Genomic DNA, 22,660 nt, shown 5'->3' with positions numbered 1-22,660 from the left:
CTGCCTCTAATTGGAGATCATCCCAAACAAAGCCCAACATAGAAATACAAAACTAGAACATAACATAAAAAATCTAAACAAAAAAAAACCCCGTCACGCCCTGACCTACTCTACCATAGAAAATAACAGCTTTCTATGGTCAGGACGTGACAATACCCCCCCCCCCCCCCCAAAGGTGCGGACACCGAAAGCACCTAAAACAACAACAACAACAAAAAACTAAAAAAGGGAGGGTTAGGGTGGGTGACTAATGTCTATGGCGGTTCTGGTGCAGTACGAAGAACCTTCTCATCCTGCAGATCCTCCAGCAGAGGAGGCGGCTCCGGTTCGGGGCGTAACCCCTGCTCCGCCCACTGATCCCTCCGCTTTTGTGTCACTGAACCCTGGATCGTCGCCGGGACCCGGACCGTGGACCATTACTGGAGGTTCTAGACTACGGACCGCCGCTGGAGGTTCTGGACTGCGGACCACCGCTGGAGGTTCTGGACTGCGGACCACCGCTGGAGACTCTGGACTGCGGACCACCGCTGGAGGCTCTGGACTGCGGACCGCCGCTGGAGACTCTGGACTGCGGACCGCCGCTGGAGACTTTGGACTGTGGACCGCCGCTGGAGACTCTGGACTGGGGACCACCGCTAAAGACTCTGGACTAGGGAACGTCGCTGGAGGTTCCGGACTGTGGACCGTCTCAGGAGGTTCCGGACTGTGGGCCGTCTCAGGAGGTTCCGGACTGTGGGCCATCTCAGGAGGTTCCGGGCTGTGGGCCGTCTCAGGAGGTTCCGGGCTGTGGGCCGTCTCAGGAGGTTCCGAGCTTGAGGCCGTCTCAGGAGGTTCCGGGCTGTAGGCCTTCTCAGGATGTTCCGGACTGTAAAACATCGCTGGAAGTTCTGGACTGGGCACTGTCACTGGAAGCTCTGGATTGGGAACTGTCGCCGGAAGCTCTGGACTGGGAACTGTCGCCGGAAGCTCTGGATTGGGAACTGTCGCCGGAAGCTCTGGACTGGGAATGCGCACTGGAGGCCTGATGCGTGGGGCTGGCACAGGTGGCGCCAGACTGGTAACACACACCTCAGGGCGAGTACGGAGAGCAGGAACAGGACACGCCGGACTGGAGAGACTGACTGGAGGCCGGGTGCGTGGAGCAGGTACAGGTGGCGCCAGACTGGTAACACGCACATCAGGGCGAGTACGGCGAGCTGACTCAGGTGGCACCAAACTGATAACACGTTCCTTTGGGAAAAATCCGTGCATCCCCCACCAACTCAACAACTCTCCTATCTCTCTCTTCTCCTGGACTGGCTCTGGTTCCCTCCTCGGCTCTGCCGACTGCTCTATGTGCCCCCCCCAAAAACATTTCTTGGGGTTTCTGTGGCCTTCCTTCCCGACTTCGTAGCTGTCCCTCCTTTGCTGCTTCCGCCTGCTTCCCTGGCAAACAAAGCCCAACATAGAAATACAAAACTAGAACATAACAACATAGAAAATCTAAACCCGAAAAAAACACTGTCACGCCCTGACCTACTCTACCATAGAAAATAACAGCTTTCTATGGTCAGGACGTGACACTGCCACCATCTCTTATGACCAAAAAGTCCTTCTGGACATCAGAACTCTGATTACTCACCTCAAACTGGACAAAGATTTTTTTATTTAACGAGTCAGATTCAAAGGATTCCAGAGCAGGCCCAAATCCCCATCATTCGCAAGAAGAGGAGACGCCGATACAGGGGACGCTGATCCGGGTGCCTTGTGAGAATTCGTCGGCAAGTGGGTAACCCGCCTCTACCATCTGTCCTATTGGCCAGCGTGCAATCATTGGATAATAAACTGGATGAGCTCCGTTCGAGACTTTCCTACCAATGGGACATTAAAAACTGTAATATCCTATGTTTCACCGAGTTGTGGCTGAACAACGACATGGATAATATACAGTTGGCTGGGTTTTCTATGCATCGGCTAGACAGAACAGTTACCTCCGGTAAGACGAGGGGTGGTGGTCTGTGTATATTTGTCAATAACAGCTGGTGCATGAAATCTAATATTAATGAAGTCTCTAGGTTTTGCTTGCCTGAGGTAGAGTACCTCATGACACTATTTACCAAGAGAGTTTCCATCTATATTTTTTGTAGCTGTCTATTTACCTTCACAAACTGATCCTGGCACTAAGACCACACCTTGTTCTCAACTAGCCTACCTGGTTAAATAAAGGTGAAATAAAAATAAAAATAAAACCTAACGAGCTGTATAAGACCATAATCAAACAAGAAAATGCTCATCCAGAGGCGGCGCTCCCAGTGGCTGGGGACTTTAATACAGGAAAACTTAAACCAGTTTTAAGTCATTTCTACCAGCATGTCACATATATAACCAGAGGGGAAAAAAACTCTAGACCACCTTTACTCCACACACAGAGACGCATACAAAGCTCTCCATCACCCTCCATTTGGCAAATCTGACCATAATTCTATCCTCTGATTCCTGCTTACAAGCAAAAACTAAAGCAGGAAGTACCAGTGACTCGCTCAATATGGAAGTTGTCAGATGACGCAAATGCTAAGCTACAGGACTGTTTTGCTAGCATAGACTGGAATATGTTCCGGGATTCATCCAATGGCATTGAGGCATTGAGGACTATACTACATCAGTCACCTGCTTCATCAACAAGTGCATTGATGACGTTGTCCCCACATTGACCGTACATACATATCCCAACCAGAAGCCATGGATTACAGGCAACATCCTCACTGTGTTAAAGGGTAGATCTGCCACTTTCAAGGAGCGGGACTAAAACCCGGACGCTTATAAGAAATCCCGCTATGCCCTCCGACGAACCATCAAACAGGCAAAGTGTCAATACAGCACTAAGATTGAATTCTACGACATCGGCTTTGACACTCGTCGGATGTGACAGGGCTTGCACACTATTACAGACTTCAAACGGACGCCCAGGCACGAGCTGTCCAGTGACATGAGCCTACCAGACGAGCTAAATTACTTCTATGTACTCTTCAAGGCGAGCAACACTGAAGCATGGATGAGAGCACCACCTGTTTCGGACAACTGTGTGATCACGCTCTCCGTAGCCAATGTGAGTAAGACCTTGAAACAGGTCAACATTCACAAGGCCGCAGGGCCAGATGGATTACCAGGACACGTACTCAGAGCATGCGCTGACCAACTGGCAAGTGTCCTCACTGACATTTTCAACCTGTCCTTAACCTAGTCTGTAATACCTACATGTTTCAAGCAGACCACCATAGTCCTTGTGCCCAAGAACGCCAAGGTAACCTGACTTATTGACTCCAATTCGCATACCTCCCCAGCAGATCCACAGATGACACAATCTCTATCGCACTCCACACTCCCCTTTCCCACCTGGACAAAAGAAACACCTACTATGCATAGTCACTTTACCCCTACCTACAGTAGATGGACATATTACCTCAATTACCTCGACTAACTTGTACCCCCGCACATTGACTAGGTACCGATATCGCCTGTATATAGCCTAGTTATTGTTATTTTATTGTATAGCTTTTTTATTATTTTTACTTTCATTTATTTAGTAAATATTTTCTTAACTCTTATTTTTGTTGGTTAAGGGCTTGTAAGTAAGCATTTCACGATAAGGTCTACACCTGTTGTATTTGGCGCATATGACAAACAAACTTTGAATGGATTCTAATTGGTTTATTGTGAGATTGTCAATGACACCATGCTCTGTGTTTGTGTGCCGGTAGGTGCTAGATGAGGATGAGGACGGAATGGTCAAGAGCGACTCCCAGGAAGCATTGCACCCTGGAAAACTGGAGATGAACTTTGAAGAGCTGCAAAAGCAGAAGGAGGAAGCCGATAGGAGGTGCAAGGTGGAGGCGCGCAAAAAGAAAATGGAGCAGGAGAAACAGGAGTTTGAACAGCTCAGACAAGAGATGGGAGAGGTCAGTCATCAACATGGTATCAGTCTCACAATGCTGTTAAAGACCCACGTGAGAAGTCTCATGGATATTGGCATGGAACTACCAACTGCAGAGATTGATAACAAGATGAGGAGAACCAGGGGCCATATTTATAAAGTATCTCTGGGTAGGAGTACTGATTTAGGACCAGTGTAGCCTTTTATGCCATAATCACAAGATAACATTGACCTGATCCTAGATCAGCACTCTTACTCTGAGACACTTGATGCATACAGCCTAATTTCTTATGTGTTGAAATTATTAGGCCTATGCTTCTGTTTTGTCTGTATCCTTAAAACTAATCTTATCACTATATGCGTTTCTCTCCTAAGGATGTGGTGAATGAGAGCTCTGATACAGTAAGTAAGGAGTATGAGGAGCTGAAGAAACTCAAGAGGACCGGCTCCATCCAGGCCAAGAACCTCAAGTCCAAGTTTGAGAAGATCAAGCAGTTGAAAGACGAGGAGATCCAGAAGAAGATTGAGGATGTGAGAGCAAAGAGAAAGGCTGTAGATGAGGAAATCAAAGAGAGGGAAGAAGAGAGGATCCAGGAGGTATATATTTTAGCATGATCCTTCAGAATCGCATTGGAACTCCAAATGCGTCGGTCTGTATCATGTTATACTGTTTTTTCAGGATGATGATGAAAGCAAAAAGGACACAGAGAAGGGGGCTGAGGAGGCTCCGTTCAGACAGAAGGTGGACATGCGCGCACGGTTTGAACAAATGGCCAGAGCCAGAGAGGAGGAGGAAAGGAAGAGGGTGGACGAACAGAAGCTTCAGAGGATGCAGTTCGAGCAGCAAGAGATTGATGCCGCTCTCCAAAAAGTAAATCCCTCTTTCATCGGGTTCAATCATCGGGTTTCTCGTTGTTAAACTGTTGACGACGTCCCTGACTCGCATGACATTCTAATAACGCATGACAGTTCAGTGGAGGGAGGGTTTCCAAAAATAAAAAATGTTATATCATGTGTCATATCTTTGTCAGAAAAGGGAAGATGAGGAGGAGGAAGAGGGAAGCATCATTAATAGCTCGGCAGCCTATGAGGATGAGGAAGACCACGCCAGGTCGGGGGCTCCGTGGTTTAAGAAGCCCCTGAAGAACCAATCGGTGGTGGACGCCGAGCCAGTGCGATTCACAGTGAAGATCACCGGGGAGCCCAAGCCGGAGGTGACCTGGTGGTTTGAGGGGGAGATGCTCCAGGACTGTGAAGACTATCAGTACATAGAGAGAGGAGAGACATTCTGCCTCTACCTGCCAGAGACCTTCCCAGAGGACGAGGGAGAGTACATGTGCAAGGCTGTCAACAGCAGAGGCACCGCCGCCAGCACCTGCATCCTAACGATAGAAAGTAAGCAATCGTCCATCTGACTGTCACTGCATGCCTGCATGATGCCATTTCCTGATTTGGTTTTCTGATCTTCCTATGATTGGATGGGATCGCATGCTCCTCCTTCTGATTTTCCTAGGATTGGATGGGATTGCATGCTCCTCTTTCTGATCTTCCTACGATTGGAATGGATCGCATGCTCCTCTTCCTCATCGGCTTGTTTCAGTTTCAGCCGTGGGTAATCCCATCTTCTGTTTCTCTCTTCCAGCTGACGACTACTGATGCTCTACTTTTTCTGGAACTTTCCCTGTCTCTCTCACTCCTTTTGTAAAACTTCATCCCTCATGGTAGGGCCAAAAAGAGGAGGAAACAGCATTATGCTCTCCCTTCCTTCTCGGGATGCACACAACATGAAAAGTGCAATATCGTGTTATTTACGTATTGCTCATCATTCATCAATAAAGCTGCACTCCCTTTCAGTATTACGTTTAGGATGAAATCTGTGCCAAATCACATATTGATCCCCTGAGTGATTGCTGTTATGAATGATGTTCAGATTGATAACATCATATACAATACATCATATATCAAGGCTGTTCAACTCTGGTCCTGGAGGGCTGAAACGCTTCTGGTTTTCATCCTCTCCTTCTAATCAGGGACTAATTCAGACTTGGGACACCAGGTGAGTGCAATTAACTACTAGGTAGAAACAAAAAACTGAAATGGTTTGGCATTCCAGGACCGGAATTGAATAACACTGTCATAAATCATAACATCTTTTTATCAGGTAAAGTCTCCCTTCAAAGGTAAAATTTCAGAAATTTCCATTTGAGAATATGGTCAACCCAATTTAAAGCCTAATGAAATCCCTGTAAAATATACATAGCAGTATGCATTGCACAGTTCATTTGCAGAATTGGTTACTAATAAAATAATGATCTAATTAGGATTTTTGTTTCTTTTCATTTTTAATATTTGAATAATTATCTGAAAGGTTTGGTTGTAATATACACTTAGATTTTTTCATATCCCAAAAGTATTTTTCACATTGAGTTAAAGTACAACTCTACAGGAAATGGATGATAATTGTCTTGGACACTGTTGTATGGCTTGAAATATAGTGACATGTTTGTGATATGTTTATTAAAAGTTTTAATAAAATGTGCTAAATACTAGTCTCTTTGTAACTGTTCTATCATCTTTATAAAACATTAGCTACTGTAACTTAAATGTATGGAGGGATGTATTTTATTACGTTGTAAGACAGCTCGACAGACAGTTGACAATAGACTCTATTTTCAGTTGCACTTTTTTCATGGTACATACTGTATCTTTTAATTAACATGGATCAACGGTAGGTGTATGTAATATACAGGTAATTGCAACAAAAAAGGGAACACCAATTTAAAGTGTCTTAATAGGGCATTGGGCCACCATGAGGCACCAGAACAGTGTCCACGCACCTTGTCATGGATTCCAACATAGTTCCCGTGTTTGGAACTCTGTTGGAGGGGTGCGACACCATTCTTCCATGAGAAATTCCATCATTTGGTGTTTTGTTGATGGTGGTGGAAAACGCTATCTCAGGCGCCGCTCCAGAATCTCCCATAAGTGTTCATATGTGTTGATGTCTGGTGACTGAGACAGCCATGGCATATGGCTTACATTGTTTTCATGCTCATTAAGCCATTCAGTAACCACTCGTGTCCTGTGGATGGGCATTGTCATCCTATGAGGGCATAGCCATGGTAGAATTGTTATGCATGACGGGCTGTTAATTGCTGCTCAATTAAGTCAGGAACCACACCTGTGTGGAAGCACCTGCTTTCAATATATACTGCTCAAAAAAATAAAGGGAACACTAAAATAACACATCCTAGATCTGAATGAATGAAATAATCTTATTAAATACTTTTTTCTTTACATAGTTGAATGTGCTGACAACAAAATCACACAAAAATAATCAATGGAAATCCAATGTATCAACCCATGGAGGTCTGGATTTGGAGTCACACTCAAAATTAAAGTGGAAAACCACACTACAGGCTGATCCAACTTTGATGTAATGTCCTTAAAACAAGTCAAAATGAGGCTCAGTAGTGTGTGTGGCCTCCACGTGCCTGTATGACCTCCCTACAACGCCTGGGCATGCTCCTGATGAGGTGGCGGATGGTCTCCTGAGGGATCTCCTCCCAGACCTGGACTAAAGCATCCGCCAACTCCTGGACAGTCTGTGGTGCAACGTGGTGTTGGTGGATGGAGTGAGACATGATGTCCCAGATGTGCTCAATTGGATTCAGGTCTGGGGAACGGGTGGGCCAGTCCATAGCATCAATGCCTTCCTCTTGCAGGAACTGCTGACACACTCCAGCCACATGAGGTCTAGCATTGTCTTGCATTAGGAGGAACCCAGGGCCAACCGCACCAGCATATGGTCTCACAAGGGGTCTGAGGATCTCACCTCGGTACCTAATGGCAGTCAGGCTACCTCTGGCGAGCACATGGAGGGCTGTGCAGCCCCCCAAAAAATGCCACCCTACACCATGACTGACCCACCGCCAAACCGGTCATGCTGGAGGATGTTGCAGGCAGCAGAACGTTCTCCACGGCGTCTCCAGACTCTGTCACGTCTGTCACGTGCTCAGTGTGAACCTGCTTTCATCTGTGAAGAGCACAGGGCGCCAGTGGCGAATTTGCCAATCTTGGTGTTCTCTGGCAAATGCCAAACGTCCTGCACGGTGTTGGGCTGTAAGCACAACCCCCACCTGTGGACGTCGGGCCCTCATACCACCCTCATGGAGTCTGTTTCTGACTGTTTGAGCAGACACATGCACATTTGTGGCCTGCTGGAGGTCATTTTGCAGGGCTCTGGCAGTGCTCCTCCTGCTCCTCCTTGCACAAAGGCGGAGGTAGCGGTCCTGCTGCTGGGTTGTTGCCCTCCTACGGCCTCCTCCATGTCTCCTGATGTACTGGCCTGTCTCCTGGTAGCGCCTCCATGCTCTGGACACTACGCTGACAGACACAGCAAACCTTCTTGTCACAGGTCGCATTGAAGTCCCTTCCTGGATGAGCTGCACTACCTGAGCCACTTGTGTGGGTTGTAGACTCCGTCTCATGCTACCACTAGAGTGAAAGCACCGCCAGCATTCAAAAGTGACCAAAACATCAGCCAGGAAGCATAGGAACTGAGAAGTGGTCTGTGGTCCACACCTGCAGAACCACTCCTTTATTGGGGGTGTCTTGCTAATTGCCTATAATTTCCACCTGTTGTGTATTCCATTTGCACAACAGCATGTGAAATGTATTGTGAATCAGAGTTGCTTCCTAAGTGGACAGTTTGATTTCACAAAAGTGTGATTGACTTGGAGTTACATTGTGTTGTTTAAGTGTTCCCTTTATTTTTTTGAGCAGTGTACTTTGTATCCCTCATTTACTCAAGTGATGCCGTCATCCTGGCAGTTACCTGTATATATTCCTTGATATAATACAATTTAACCAATGTCAAAATACACTGAGTGTACAAAACATTAGGAACACCGGCTCTTTCCATGAGACTGACCAGGTGAATCCAGGTGAAAGATATGATCCATTATTGAGGTCACAATTTAAATCCACTTCAATCAGTGTAGATAAAGGGGAGGAGTCAGGTTGAAGATGGAATGTTAGGGCAAGACAAAATATTTAAGCCCCTTTGAATGGGGTATGATTGTAGGTGCCAGGCGAACCTGTTTGGTTGTGTCAAGAACTGCAATGCTGCTGGGTTTTCCACGCTCAACAGTTTCCTGTGTGTATCAAGAATGGGCTACCACCCAAAGGACATCCAGCCAACTTGACATAACTGTGGGAAGCATTGGAGTCAACATGAGCCAACATCCCTGTTGAACGCTTTCGACACCTTGTAGAGTCCATGCCCCGATGAAGTGATGCTGTTCTGAGGGCAAAAGGGATTGCAACTAATGAAGGTGTTCCTAACATTTTGTACACTCAGTGTATATTAAAACCTATACATTCATCAGCAACAACTTTTAAATGATTTTCTTTATCACCAAAAAATAGGACAACAGGAAAACAGTGTTATATGAACAGTACCTATTGCAGGGTGTTGTGTGTGGATGCAAAACACACATAGCTAAGAGAAAGTATCACAAAAACTGCTTTTTAAAACCATAATCATCCCGTAGAGTAGTAGAATGTACCGCTTTTACAAAATTATGGTGAAGCTAAGAAGACAAGAGCACGATAGAAGAGCCTCGTTCCATCCCTCCTTCAGACATTCCATCCCTCCTTCAGACGTTCCATCCCTCCTTCAGACATTCCTGTGGAAGTCTCTGTCTGGCTGTGGTTGTCCATTTAGCAGAATGCCACAGAACAGACCTTTGCAGCAGTTAGCTAGCATCGCTCCCAAAGCCAAGTTTTCAAGCACTGCGTTCCAGAAGGCAAACGTGTACAGGGTCTTGTTGCAGTACTGGCCATCTGAACGGGTCGGGTCGTAGTTGGGTTGGTATATAGAGAAGATCCACACATTTCCTGCAGACAGTTTTGACAAATAGGTCATAAAGAAAACAATATCATGTTTCAATTACATTTATATTGACAATATACAGACCTGTAGAACGTGACTAGGCCACACCTTCTGTGTAGTATTATACTTTGTCATTGTTTGTTTTGTTTGTATAGTGCATATTTCCCCCATCATTGTAAGCAATCAGATTGCTCACCTGATCTGTGACACTCACAGGGGTGGAAAAAGTACCCAGTTGTCACACTTAAGTAAAAGTAAAGAAACATTAATAGAAAATGTTTCAAGTAAAAGTGAAAGTCAGCCAGTAAAATACTACTTGAGTAAAAGTCTAAAAGTATTTGGTTTTAAATATAATTAAGTATCAAAAGTATTAATACTTTTAAATTCCATATATTAAGCAAACCAGAAAACAATACGTTTCAATTAAATTTATATGAACAATATACAGACCTGAAAATATATTTTATGTTTTGTGAATTACTTAAAAGTACTGACTTTTTTAAAACTTGAAATGTGTTGATAATGAAACAAAACAATTACAGCCCTCTACCTTGTGTTCATGTTTCTACAGCAGTACTTTCTCTCACCAGCAATGATCCAACAGAACCCTGACAAAGCCAACCAGAGCTGCAGTGAGACACAGATACAGCTCTTTGGGGTCTGCTGCCCCCTCCCCTCTGGGTCCCAGGGGAACGACATCCATGTTGTCATAATCAGGTTGAAGATGGCCATCCCTTGCAGGTAGCTGGGGATGTATGGTTGCTGGGGGCAATCATTTCTGTACATGACACCTATGTATGGAAATAAACACTTTAGGTGGTAATAAACAATATGATGGAGGTAACAGGATTGAATGGGGGGGGGGGGGGGGGGTGTCTAATGCATGTCTAAACAGAAATGGGTTCTAGCCTGTAACTGACCTATGACGATCCGGGCAACAGTTATAACAGTGAACACAAGTGTAGCCCATACTGGAGAGAGGGACAGAGAAAGGACTGAAAGTCACCTACATGTTTTCCCCTCTCACATAATTGGAGACACAATGCAGACACTAATAATAATAATATTTAGAATTGATTGTATGTACTGTATAGCACTTTACCAGATGCTCAATGCACTTTACATTGTAATACGTTGTAATATAGTTTGAAAAAAACAACTTTTGAATCTGTTGTTTCAATAATGCTGTGGATTGTGGAATGACCCACCTGTAAGTCGTGGCGGTTGTGGTGGTGGAGGATCCAATTTCAACTTCCATACAACACCCACTGTTACTGACACGGGCTGACCAGCTTGGGGAGCTAGACAGTTAGTGTGAATATTATATTGACATTTCCGAAAGATGTCAAATACTCAGAAATATTTCACAAAAATCACGAGGTGCAAATTGCAAAGCCTGATAGGAAGACACAGACCTGCTATGCTTGTTCAAAGTAGAGTAGCTATGATCATAGCAAGACATTTCTATACAATGTCAGGGATAACTTTTAGTAAAACTATGTCCATCGAGGTAATACCCTTTGTGAACTTCTTCCTGTCTGGGGGGGGCCCTCAAAATCAATAGATATTTGCCAAAACCAAGGCTTATACAGTATTGTACTGTATCATACCTATATGGTACTTCACCCCCCTAATCAGTTCCAGTACAGCTGTACTGTCAGTACAGTTCAGATGCCTATTTCTATTTTTTTAAGGACTCAAGCATACTATCTCTACTTCTATTTATCATAACTCTGAGCCTTTTGGTTACAGTGGTAACAGTTATATTTGCATCATTAGTAATATACTGTATCTCAATATCCAAATGTAAGGATGGAACATGCACTACATAAACAATATTAAGCAACCTTGAAAATGATTTGAAAACCCCTGTAAATGTCCAAAACATAAGTGGCAATTTTGTAGTTGCTGCTGTACTTACCAGCCATTTCAGCTGACAGTGTTTGTTCTTCCCATTATCTGTGTAATGTTGTCCTTCTTTCTCAGAGGTAGTGTTATGGGAAATTGAACAACAAAAAATTTGGGGATTTTGTAAAGCTAATGTCAAAGGAATGTTGATGGTCCAGATATTTGTTTATGTTTTGCATTTAGAGTGTCACTAGGCCACACCTTCTGTGTAGTATTATACTTTGTTATTGTTTGTATAGTGCATATCCCCTTCATTGAAAACAATCAGATTGCTCACCAGATCTGTGACACACACAGTTGTGCAGAAAGTACCCAATTGTCATTCTTGAGTAAAAGTAAAGATACCTTAATAGAAAATGACTCAAGTAAAAGTCAGCCAGTAAAAAACGACTTTAGTTAAAGTCTAAAAGTATTTGGTTTTAAATATACTTAACTATCAAAAGTAAATGTAATTGCTAAAATATACTTAAGTATGAAACGTAAAAGTAAAAGTATGAATCATTAAAAATTCCTTATATTAAGCAAACCAGACGGAACAATTGTTATGGTTTTTTACATTTACGGATAGCCAGAGGCACACTCCAACACTCAGACACCATTTACAAATGGAGCCTTTGTGTTTAGTCAGTCCACCAGATCATCGGTAATAGGGATGACCAGGGATGTTCTCTTGATTAGTGCATGAATTTGACAATTTTCTGTCCTGCTAAGCATTTAAAATGTAACAAGTACTTTTAACCTCATGGCTTGGTTTTTGTTCTGACATGCACTGTCAACTGTGGAACCTTATATAGACTGGTGTGTGCCATTCCAAATACTGTCCAATCAATTTAATTTACCACAGGTCGACTCCAATCAACTTGTAGAAACACCTCAATGATGATCAATGGAAACAGGGTGCACCTGAGCTCAATTTCAAGTCTCATAGCAAAGGGTCTGAATAAGGTATTTATGTTTTTTTTTTACATTTTAGTCATTTAGCAGATACTCTTATCCAGAGGAACTTACAGTAGTGAATCTATACATTTCATTTCATAATTTTTTTCCCCCGTACTGGCCCACCGTGGGAATTGAACCCACAACCCTGGCATTGCAAACACCATTGCAAACACCATGCTCTACCAACTGAGCCACATCTGCAAACATTTCTAAAATCCTGTTTTTTTCTTTGTCATTAATAGGGTTTTGAAGTTTCTGTCCTATATCTAGGAGACATAAGAAAGCTCACAAATATTTTAGTTTTTTTGGACACGCATTATTTTTGTTGACGCAAAACAACCTCCATACTTCCATTCATTTGTATGGATTACCTTCAGACGAGTCCTGTGACACTTGTGGGAGGTTTATAGCAAAGCGGAGAACACTATTGTACTCGTGAGAGTCTCCCCCATATTAGTTTGTATCCCAAACGGTTTGGACGCTACCAAACAGAAGTTGGCACATCGACATCAGACGAGTCCCGTTGTCATAATAGTTTGTAGGCCAAACCGTTCGGACCCTACAGACATTATCGTGAGAAGACTGATTTTCGGGATGTCTCTTGGTCTGACAAACAGGCTGTAGCTCTGCCACTTTCCACTGCAGATGCGGAAGGGCAACATAGGCGGATGCAGTGGATTGAGATGCAGTCCATGCAAAATTATATCTCTAGCTTAAATTATCTCTTCTTTAAACTGACGGATTTAAAAAAAAATTATGTTCATTAGATTGACGCATGAAGTGAACAAGAAACTGGATGTCTACCTGTTCAAATTATAAATAGGGGTGTCAGCGGTCTTCTTTGGCGGTGGCAGGTTCAGTGGGCAAGCCAAGAACTGGAGAGCAGCGGCTTGTTCCTAAGCAACCTGTGTTGGTATAAATCTTCAGGAAAGTGCTCGACCCAGACGACCCCAAAGATGACCATCCTGTCTCAAAGAAGAACAGGTGGGGGATATGGAGTTGAGGGGTCCTTGGAATTCTTAGAAAAGAAACATCCTGAATGGGAAGAGCAGAGGAGGGTGCTAAAGCACAAGAAGTGGATGAGTAGTCTGAAACTTTGCTTTCGCTTTCTGCTTGCTCTTGTTATAACATCTGGCTTGCTCTATGTGGGCGTTGAAGTGGTAAAAGATAGGAAGATATTGCGCGAGGTGATTATATGTGTACAGTAAGTGAGAGAGTATAAATAATTATTGTGAGTGTTCAGGCCTAGTGGGTTGCTGGATAAAAGCACAGGAGGAATTCAATTTTCTTTTTTAAGGATTAAGATTTTAATAGGGTAGTTATTTAACTCAACATGTCCTAATTTAATTGGCTGATGAGTTATTCAATCTAAGAGAAGAGATTAATGTGGTAGCAAATAGAAGTATAGCAACAGGGTTTCTATGAGAACAGACAGGAAATGGAACTGACATAGATGAGCTGTACTGGCCGATATATGAAGAACAGGAAGTTAACGTGATGACTAGGGCCTACCACATTAGTAGGGGAGAGGGCATAGAGGTTGCATATGGTTCAGTAAAGAAATTAGAAGTCCTAGCGAATGGAGAAGAGATTAGGTTATATGAAAAAGGAGTAAGAAAAGCCCAAGTTATGGTTACTAAGCTGGAGATAGAGACCTGATATTCATCTTAAGATGAATGCACTAACTGTAAGTCGCTCTGGATAAGACCGTCGGCTAAATTATGAAAATGTCAAAGTAAAATGTAGATGCTCTACAGACTATCAGTAAATTTCAAATATATAACCCTAAACTTAACCCTAACCCTATCCTTAAACCTTATCCTAACCCTTATTCTAAACCATAACCTTAGCAATCAGTTGCTTATCAACAGATAGTATGACCATCTAAAAGCCATTTTCATACGTGTAGAGGACAAAGTGCAACTTATTGTGTTCAGTCCTATAGTTTGTGCCCCAACGTATATATCATATCTATTCTATACTAAACAAAAAGAAATGCTACATGCTGTAACATATACGCTGGAAATCAGGAAGCAGGTGCAGAAGGTGAGTTTAATAGTAATAAAAAGGCAGATCAACAAAACAGGAAAACAGGAGAAGAGTATTGAACATGACAAAACCAATAGTGCCTGATGACTGAGGGCTAAATAAAGGGAGAGTAATCAATGTGATGATGAAGTCCAGGTTTGCGTAACGATGGGGAGCAGGTGTTCGTAATGATGGTTGCCAGTTAGTAGACCGGCGACGTCAAGCGCTGGAGCGGATGAGCAGGAGTAGGCGTGACAGTACCACCCCCCTGATGCACGGCTCCAGCCACAGGACGACGCACACCTCTGGGCTGCACCCCTCCCAGTCCACCAGGTACTGGAGCCAACCCCAACAACGTCGGGAGTCCAGGAGGGACCTGACAACATAGTCAGGGTTCCCATCGATGTCCAGGGGAGGTGGAGGGGTATCGCGGGGGGCGGTACCAGCCAGGCAACCAGAACCACCGGCCTGAGGAGGGAAACATGAAAAGAGGGTGAAATCCAGTAGTTGATGGGGAGTTGTAAACAATATGTTACCTCGTTGATCCTCCGGAAGGACATTGAAGGACCCCACAAACCGGGGGCTCAGCTTATGGCAAGGCAGGCGGAGTGGGAGGTTCCTGGTGGAGGGCCAGACACAAATCACCAGGATGGAACATGGTAACCTCACTGCGGTGGCAGTCCGCCTGCTCCTTCTGGCGGCGGATGGCACTGGAGCCTTACGTGGGCAGCATTCCAAAACTCCTCTGAGCTCTTGAACCACTCGTCCACCGCAGGGACTCCGGTCAGCCTTGGGGGGCCAGGGTCAGGTGATATCCCAGGACACACTGGGAGTCAGCCCAGTGAAGGAGTAACAAAGTGAGATCTGGGCGTACTCCACCTAGGGAAGGAACCGGGCCCACTCCTCCTTCCGGTCTTGGCAGAGACTCCTAAGTAACCTCCCCAGCTCCTTTTTGTTTTTGTTTTTAAGGGGTGGATCAGCTTAATATTGCGGAAAGAATGTTGCTTCCATCAATGTAATTGTCTGCATCATTTCCAATCCCGCATATATTTTTTGGGTAAATATATATATCCATATACATACATATACACATACACATACCTATATAGACAGACATACTTTTTTTTTTGAATATACCATTATTATTCCCTGCAAACCCTACCACCCTTCCCCCAATTGGAGTAAAGCAATAAACACTTAGGCTTCTACCTTCAGTTTATATATCTTATACACATTTTACAGACACAATCTATTTTACAATAGTTATATTTTGTTTGTTTTTAGTTCTTCCTCTATTTCTGATGTCCATCCAGTTTGATTTCTATTTGTAACTGTGCTATTTCCCAAAAGTTCTGAACCTATATACAATTTACAGACCCCGTATGTTTTACATTGGTTATCTTGTTATTAGTCCCACCCATCAGCTCCATTCAACCCCTCCCATCTATCTCTCAACATCATCCATTTTGGATTTCTATTTGCCATATATTTTTCAACTGTGCAGTGATGCTTCACAAAAGTATTGAACCCTTCTACAGATTGTAAATTAAAATTAACATTTTTGCTAAAATAATTATTATATTACTGATTGATTGACTATGGCTTTTCAAATTACCCAGTGTTGCTATCTGCAGCGTTAGTTCTAGGCAAATGTTGCAATTCTTCAGCCATTCCTGGACCTGTGACTAAAAACGAGCTACATATGGACAATACCAAAATAAATGATCTATTGACTCTGCCTCCTCACAGCAGAATCTGCAGAGCTGGGAAGATTGTATCCCCCATATATATATATATATATATATATATATATATATATATATATATATATATATATATATATATATATATAACATTCTATTGGTTGCAAGAATTTTGAATAGTAATTTATAATAATACATTTGCGTATCAATTCATAAACCATGTGCCATGGAATGGACACATCGGAAATCTCTTCCCAACTATTTTGCAATTTATATGGCACAGCTGTCTATTTTTTTGTCCTTAAATTAAATCGGTATATGTTTTTATTTTTATCACACTTTTCTTTAACCATTTATGTTCTTTAATACAGGGCCGACATACAAGTTCCTTACTTTTTCCCCCTTCTACTTGCCTCTTCCATTTTTGTGGCAATGCTGCAGTTAATTGGTTGTAATTTTGGGTAGAGCAGACATTTCCATATGTCTGTTAGCTGGATGTGTGACATAACTCCACCAGTCCTATTTATGATATCATTCACTAAAAGTATACCTTTTTTAAACACTTCTTTGAAAAATACGTTTTTTTTTATCAATTAGTATATTTGAGTTTAACCACAATATTTGTTGTATTATTTGTTCTATATTTTCAGGTGGATTAAACTGAAATTGCAACCAACTTTCTAATGCTTGTTTAAAAAATAATGATACCTTGGAGATTATTTCTTTTTCAAACAACCGAAAGTGAGCAGGTGCAATCTGAATAAAGGGAAAAAGGCCCATCTTAAACATAGGTGTCACGGATGTGTGGAGAGACGGACCAAGGCGCAGCGTGATTAAAGTTCCACATCTTTATTTAGTGCGAACTTCCAAACAAAACAAGTAAACAATCAACGAACCGTGACATCAGCGGTGATACATGCACTTAACTTAAAACAATATCCCACAAAACACAGGTGGGAAAAAGGCTACCTAAATAGGATCCCCAATTAGAGGCAACGATTACCAGCTGCCTCTAATTGGGAACCATACCAAGCTCACCAACATAGAAATAATAAACCTAGAACACCCCCTAGTCACGCCTTGACCTACTATACAATAGAGAACCAAGGGCTCTCTCTGGTCAGGGCGTGACAATAGGATTAGACATTCTTACCAATTTACTAGAGAACCAGTTTGGATTTAGTATAACTTTTGTATGACTGATGCCTTTAGTGAGAGGTCCAATGCTTTAATTATTTCTGCCCTCCGAATTCATATTCATTATATAAATAGGCCCTTTTAATTTTGTCTGGCTTGCTGTTCCAAATAAAATTGAATACTTTTTGTTCATATAATTTAAAAAGCAGGTCACTAGGTGTAGGCAAAACCATAAGCAAATAGGTAAACTGTGATATGACTAAAGAGTTAACCAGGGTGATTTTTCCACAAATAGACAGGTATTTTCCTTTCCATGGTAGCAGGATCTTATCTATTTTTGCTAACTTTCTATAAAAATGTATTGGAGTGAGATCATTTCTTTCTTTTGGGATTTGTATACCGAGTATGTCCACATCTCCGTCAGACCATTTAATTGGTAAACATGAATCATCAGCGTACAATGACATCTTAGTTTTTAAGCCACGGATTTCTAATCCCTTAATATTATTGCTTGATCTAATTTTAACAGCTAACACTTTGATGGCAATAATAAATAGATATGCCGATAGTGGACAACCTTGTTTTACTCCTCTAGATAGTTTAAAACTTTCTGAGATGTAGCCATTATTTACTATTTTACACGTAGGGTTAATATACATAATTTTAACCCATTTTATAAGAGATTCCCCAAAATTGAAATATTCTAGGCATTTATATATAAACTCCAGTCATACTTTATCAAAATCAGCTATGAAAACCAGGTCTGGTGTCCCCGATATTTCCCCAGCTCCTAGTTGATCCTATCCACCTGCCTGTTGGACTGAGGCCGGTACCCAGATGTGAGACTGGCCGTGGCCCCCAGCTTCTCCATGAAGGCTCTCCATACCCGCAACGTGAATTGAAGGCCACCGTCAGAGACGATGTCCTCCGGAAGACTTGCTGAAACAGTGCCTCAGCGACCTGGAGAGCGGTAGTGAGACCAGAGAGAGGGATAAAACGGCAGGATTTTGACAATCTGTCCACAACAACCATAATAGCGGTGGAACCATCAGATGGGGTAAGATCAGTAACAAAATGTATGGACAGATGGGACCAAGGCCGCTGAGGTACGGGAAAGGGAAGGAGTTTCCATGCTGGAGCGTGCTGGGGAGATTTGGTTTGGGCATGTACGGAGCAGCAGTTGACATAGCTGGCGACATCCTGCGCCAAGGTAGGCCGACAGTACATGGCGGTAATGGATTGAATGGTGCGGGTGATACCTGGGTGTCCAGTGGCGAGTGATGTGTGCACCCAGGTCAACAGCCAATCTCTTACCCCCGTGGGGACGTAGGTGCGCTCCGGAAAGCAGGTAGCAGGCGCGGGTTCCCTCTCCAGAGCCTGGCGGATGTCCATGTCTACATCCCAAAGCACGGGGGCAATGACTCGGGAGGGAGGAATGATGGACACACTCAGAACAGGAACATCTCCCGAATCGTGGAGACGGAACAGGGCTTTGATGTTCTTTGAACCTGAGCGATATGACCAGGTGAAGGTAAATCTAGTGAAGACATGGGTCCACCTTGCTTGGTGTGGGTTCAGCCATCTCCCTGTCCGTATGTACTCCAGGTTCCGATGGTTGGTGAGGTGTAGGCACATGGATACAATTTCTGTGGGTTACCTTGGCGTTGGCACAGGACGGCCCCCATGCCCACTTCAAAAGCGTCCACCTTCACCACGAAGGGCAGCGTAGGATCTGGGTGTTTCAGCAACGGGGAGAAGGTGAAACCCCCCTTCAGTAGGCGGAAGGCCTCATTGGTTGCAGGACTCCACACCAACTTACGGGGACCACCCTTGAGGAGAGAGGTGAGGGGAGAGGCGATGGAGCCAAAGTTTTTAATGAAGCAGCGGTAGAATTTGGCAAACCCCCAAAAACGTTGTAGCCCCTTTGCAGTGGTTGTGACCGGCCATGACCAGACTGCCTCGACCTTCCTCTCATCCACCGTCACCCCCTGCGGGCTGATCTGGTTAATCAAGAAGACAGTGACCTGATGGAACTGGCACTTCTCAGCTTTCACATACAGGCAGTTCTCCAGTAGGTGTCCCAGGACTACTCAAACGTGGGCGATGTGATCATCCAAGGTGGCCGAGGAGACCAGGATGTCGATATACATGACCACCTGGCGCCCGAGCATGTCCCGGAACATCTCGTTCATGAATGCCTGGAACACCGACGAAGCATTGGCTAATCTATAAAGCATCACCAAGTACTCGTAGTGGCCATATATCATGCTGAAGTTCATTTTCCATTCATCCCTTTCCCGGATGCGGATCAGATTGTAGGCACTCTGCAGGTCCAGTTTAGGAAAAAAAACAGGCACCGCGGAGCTGTTCGATAATGGCCGGCACCAATTTGAAGAGGGTAGCACTACCTGGTGGTGATGGAATTGAGGCCTCTGTAATCGATGCACGGATGTAGATCTCCGTCCTTCTTGGCCACGAAGAAGAAGCCTGCCGATGCAGGGGAGGTGAATGGGCGACAGGTGTCGCGGACCTTGGAGAAAAATTCCCGGAGATCCTGGTAAACTTCCGGGATGTCGGGCTGGAAGGCAACCACAGGACTCTCAACCGACGTGGAACCACAGGGTAAGAGAAAGCAGGTCTTCCCGCATCCGAGTGCCCAGGTGGTGATTTTCATCCTCAACTAGGAGATGGTGGGGTCATGACGTTGGAGCTACGGGAGGCCGAAGATGCTTAGTGTACGGTGCAGTGATGATGAGGAAGGGAAGGCTTTCTTGGAGCATGGATCCCACGGTGAGGGTGACTAGTACTGTGATGTGTGTGATTGTGCCGGATCCCAATGGTCGATTAAGGAGAGGAGAGCGGGTACGAGATGATTTTCAGGGAGGTGGCCTGGTCGATGAAATTCACTGCGGCTATAGAGACAACACATGAGGGACAGCCAGCCAGTGAAATGGAAACCAGGAATGGTTTGGCGGAAAGCGATGATGGAATAATCATGCCTACCCCGGGAGACAGATGATCACGGAGCCGCCCCTCTGCTCCTGTGGACCCCGGGTTAGGATGCACCAGACACTGCTGAAGCTGGTGCCCCTCCAGGCCGCAATAGGAACAAAGCCCCAGCTGTCTCCGACGACGACTCCGCTCTGCCACAGAGAGGTGTGTGGCCCCTAACTAAATGGGTTCAGGCTCTGCTTTAGGACCCCCAAAGGAGGAGGGCGAGAGGCGAGTGGTGCGCCAGCGCTCCCAAAGAAGGTTGTCCAGACGGATGGCCATCGCGACGAGCGCGTCCAAGGAAAGGAAACCTCCTCGCGCATTCCTCTTCAGAATAGGGTGCGGAGCACCAACTCCGTCCATCCGCTGGAGGCTGCCAAATTCCGGAAGATGAGGGCGTACTCCGAAGGGGTCTGGGCACCATGCTGGAGTTGGAATAGTCTCCCACCCCCCTCTCTGAAGACCACCCTGAACAGAGCTATGAACCTCTCATAGGAACCCAGCTCTTCCTCTCCTCTCTCCCAGATGACTAACGCCCACCCAGTCAGCAGGGAAAGGACCGTGGCAACCTTGAACCTCTCAGTGCTGGGGGCTCCCATCTGATGGGTGAAATAGAAGGAGCACTGGAGTAGGAAGCCACGGCATTGGATGGAGTCGCATCATACTTTTCCGGGAGGGACAGTCGGGCATTGCTTCCCTGGGCGGACTGCTTCATAGGCTGGGGGGCTGGCTCGCTGAGAGGAGCCCTCCGCTAGTTGGAGGTGAATCCTCTCGGGTGGTGTCGAGGCATTGGAGGACATGGAGGAAATCCAGTTGCGCCAGCTGATCATGGTGTTGGTGGAGTAAGCGTCCCAGTTCGCCGACCGTCTGGGAGATGTCTTTCTCTTCTGCTGCTTCCATATAGGGAGGCAGTGTTCTGTAACGTATACGCTGGGAGTCAGGAAGCAGGTGCAGAAGGTGAGTTTAATAATAAGAAAAAGGCAGATCAACAAAACAGGAGAATCGAACCGACCGTAACAATCATGACCGAGGCTACTGAGGGCTAAATAAAGGGAGTGTAATCAAGGTAATGATGAAGTCCAGGTGTGTTTAACGATGGGGAGCAGGTATGCTAAACAATGGTTGCCAGACCGGTGGTTAGTAGAGTGGTAATGTCGAGCACTGGAGCGGGGGAACGTGAAAAGGAGTGGCACATGCAACAATTTCAAAGATTTTACTGAATTACAGTTCATATAAGGAAATCAGTCAATTTAAATACATTCATATGCCCTTATCTATGGATTTCACATGACCGGGAGTACATGGGGCCATGTATTATCATGCTGAAACTTGAGGTGATGGCGACGGATGAATGGCACGACAATGGGCCTCAGGAACTCGTCACGCTATCTCTGTGCATTCAAATTGCCATCGATAAATTGCAGTGTTTGTTGTCCGTAGCTTATGCGTGCCCATACCACGATTGCTTGCAATAGATCCGACCATACCCCACCGCAACCATGGGGCACTCTGTTCACGACATTGACATCAGCAAGCGGCTCGCCCAAATGACGCCATACACGTGGTCTGCGATTGTGAGGCCGATTGGACGTTCTGCCAAATTCTATAAAATAACGTTGGAGGTGGCTTATGGTAGAGAAATTCAATTCTCTGGCAACAGCTCTGGTGGACATTCCTGCAGTCAGCATACCAATTACATGCTCCTTCAAAATTTGAGACATCTGTGGCATTGTTTTGTGTGGCAAAACTGAACATTTTAGAGTGGCCTTTTATTGTCCCCAGCACAAGGTGCACCTGTGTAATGATAATGCTGTTTAATCAGCTTATTGATATGCCACACCTGTCAGGTGGATGGATTATCTTGGCAAAGGATAAATGCTCACTAACAATGATGTAAGCTAATTTGTGGCAAAAATTTGAGAGAAATAAGCTTTTTGTGAAAATGTAAACTTTTCTGGGATCTTTTATTTCAGTAGTAAAATCATAAACCAGCTGCTTTTGACACAGAACATACAGGGGTTTTGCTGCATTTAACCATTATATCATGTACAAAGCCAGAGCCCGCCTCACTTTACTCTAGGAAACAGTTGTCTTGCCACGCCAAAGATTTCAATGACAGGAGTGGCAAGGGGTGGAATGTAATAGGTG

General features: G+C 44.5%; 2 protein-coding genes across 5 annotated transcripts in view; one reads left to right on the top strand and one right to left on the bottom strand.

The window, feature by feature from the left end:
• Nucleotides 1-6,459, top strand: part of LOC106574001 (nexilin) — a 29,348-nt gene extending 22,889 nt beyond the window's left edge. For 2 of the 3 annotated variants that reach the window (XM_082962767.1, XM_014149492.3), the window contains exons 11-15: nucleotides 3,738-3,935; nucleotides 4,286-4,507; nucleotides 4,590-4,781; nucleotides 4,942-5,305; nucleotides 5,553-6,459. In XM_082962767.1, coding sequence (XP_082818893.1) covers nucleotides 3,738-3,935; nucleotides 4,286-4,507; nucleotides 4,590-4,781; nucleotides 4,942-5,305; nucleotides 5,553-5,566 — 990 coding nt within the window. In that variant the 3' untranslated portion in view covers nucleotides 5,567-6,459. Of the gene's footprint in view, nucleotides 1-3,737; nucleotides 3,936-4,285; nucleotides 4,508-4,589; nucleotides 4,782-4,941; nucleotides 5,341-5,552 lie in introns of those variants that run through there. The other variant, XM_045697349.2, reaches the window with a different exon arrangement.
• On the bottom strand, nucleotides 6,444-11,864 carry LOC123727846 (transmembrane protein 272). Of its 2 annotated transcripts, XM_045697343.2 has the most exons (5): nucleotides 11,728-11,860; nucleotides 11,015-11,107; nucleotides 10,727-10,777; nucleotides 10,394-10,597; nucleotides 6,444-9,811 (listed from the first exon to the last, which is right to left on the bottom strand). In XM_045697343.2, the coding sequence occupies exons 1-5, from the start codon at nucleotides 11,732-11,734 to the stop codon at nucleotides 9,591-9,593; spliced, it is 576 nt and encodes a 191-aa protein (XP_045553299.1). In that variant the 5' UTR covers nucleotides 11,735-11,860; the 3' UTR covers nucleotides 6,444-9,590. The 2 variants fall into 2 exon arrangements, with proteins under 2 accessions (XP_045553299.1, XP_045553300.1); XM_045697344.2 differs by lacking the exon at nucleotides 10,727-10,777 and having other exon boundaries at nucleotides 11,728-11,864.
• Between the last annotated feature and the right edge of the window lie 10,796 nt (nucleotides 11,865-22,660).

Source organism: Salmo salar, chromosome 16 (assembly GCF_965601325.2).
Source record: "Salmo salar chromosome 16, fSalSal1, whole genome shotgun sequence".
Classification (NCBI taxonomy): domain Eukaryota; kingdom Metazoa; phylum Chordata; class Actinopteri; order Salmoniformes; family Salmonidae; genus Salmo; species Salmo salar.
Note: the sequence above shows the minus strand (reverse complement) of the source record. Positions and strands in the feature narration are given on the sequence as shown.

What these genes read in the sequence shown, in the direction of transcription:
- LOC123727846 (XM_045697343.2), bottom strand. An exon ending in TGTTGCCCGGATCGTCATAG is followed by an intron (nt 10,598 to 10,726) that starts GTCAGTTACAGG and finishes TTCCATACATAG; the next exon opens with GTGTCATGTACAGAAATGAT. An exon ending in GTTCTGTTGGATCATTGCTG is followed by an intron (nt 9,812 to 10,393) that starts GTGAGAGAAAGT and finishes AACTGTCTGCAG; the next exon opens with GAAATGTGTGGATCTTCTCT.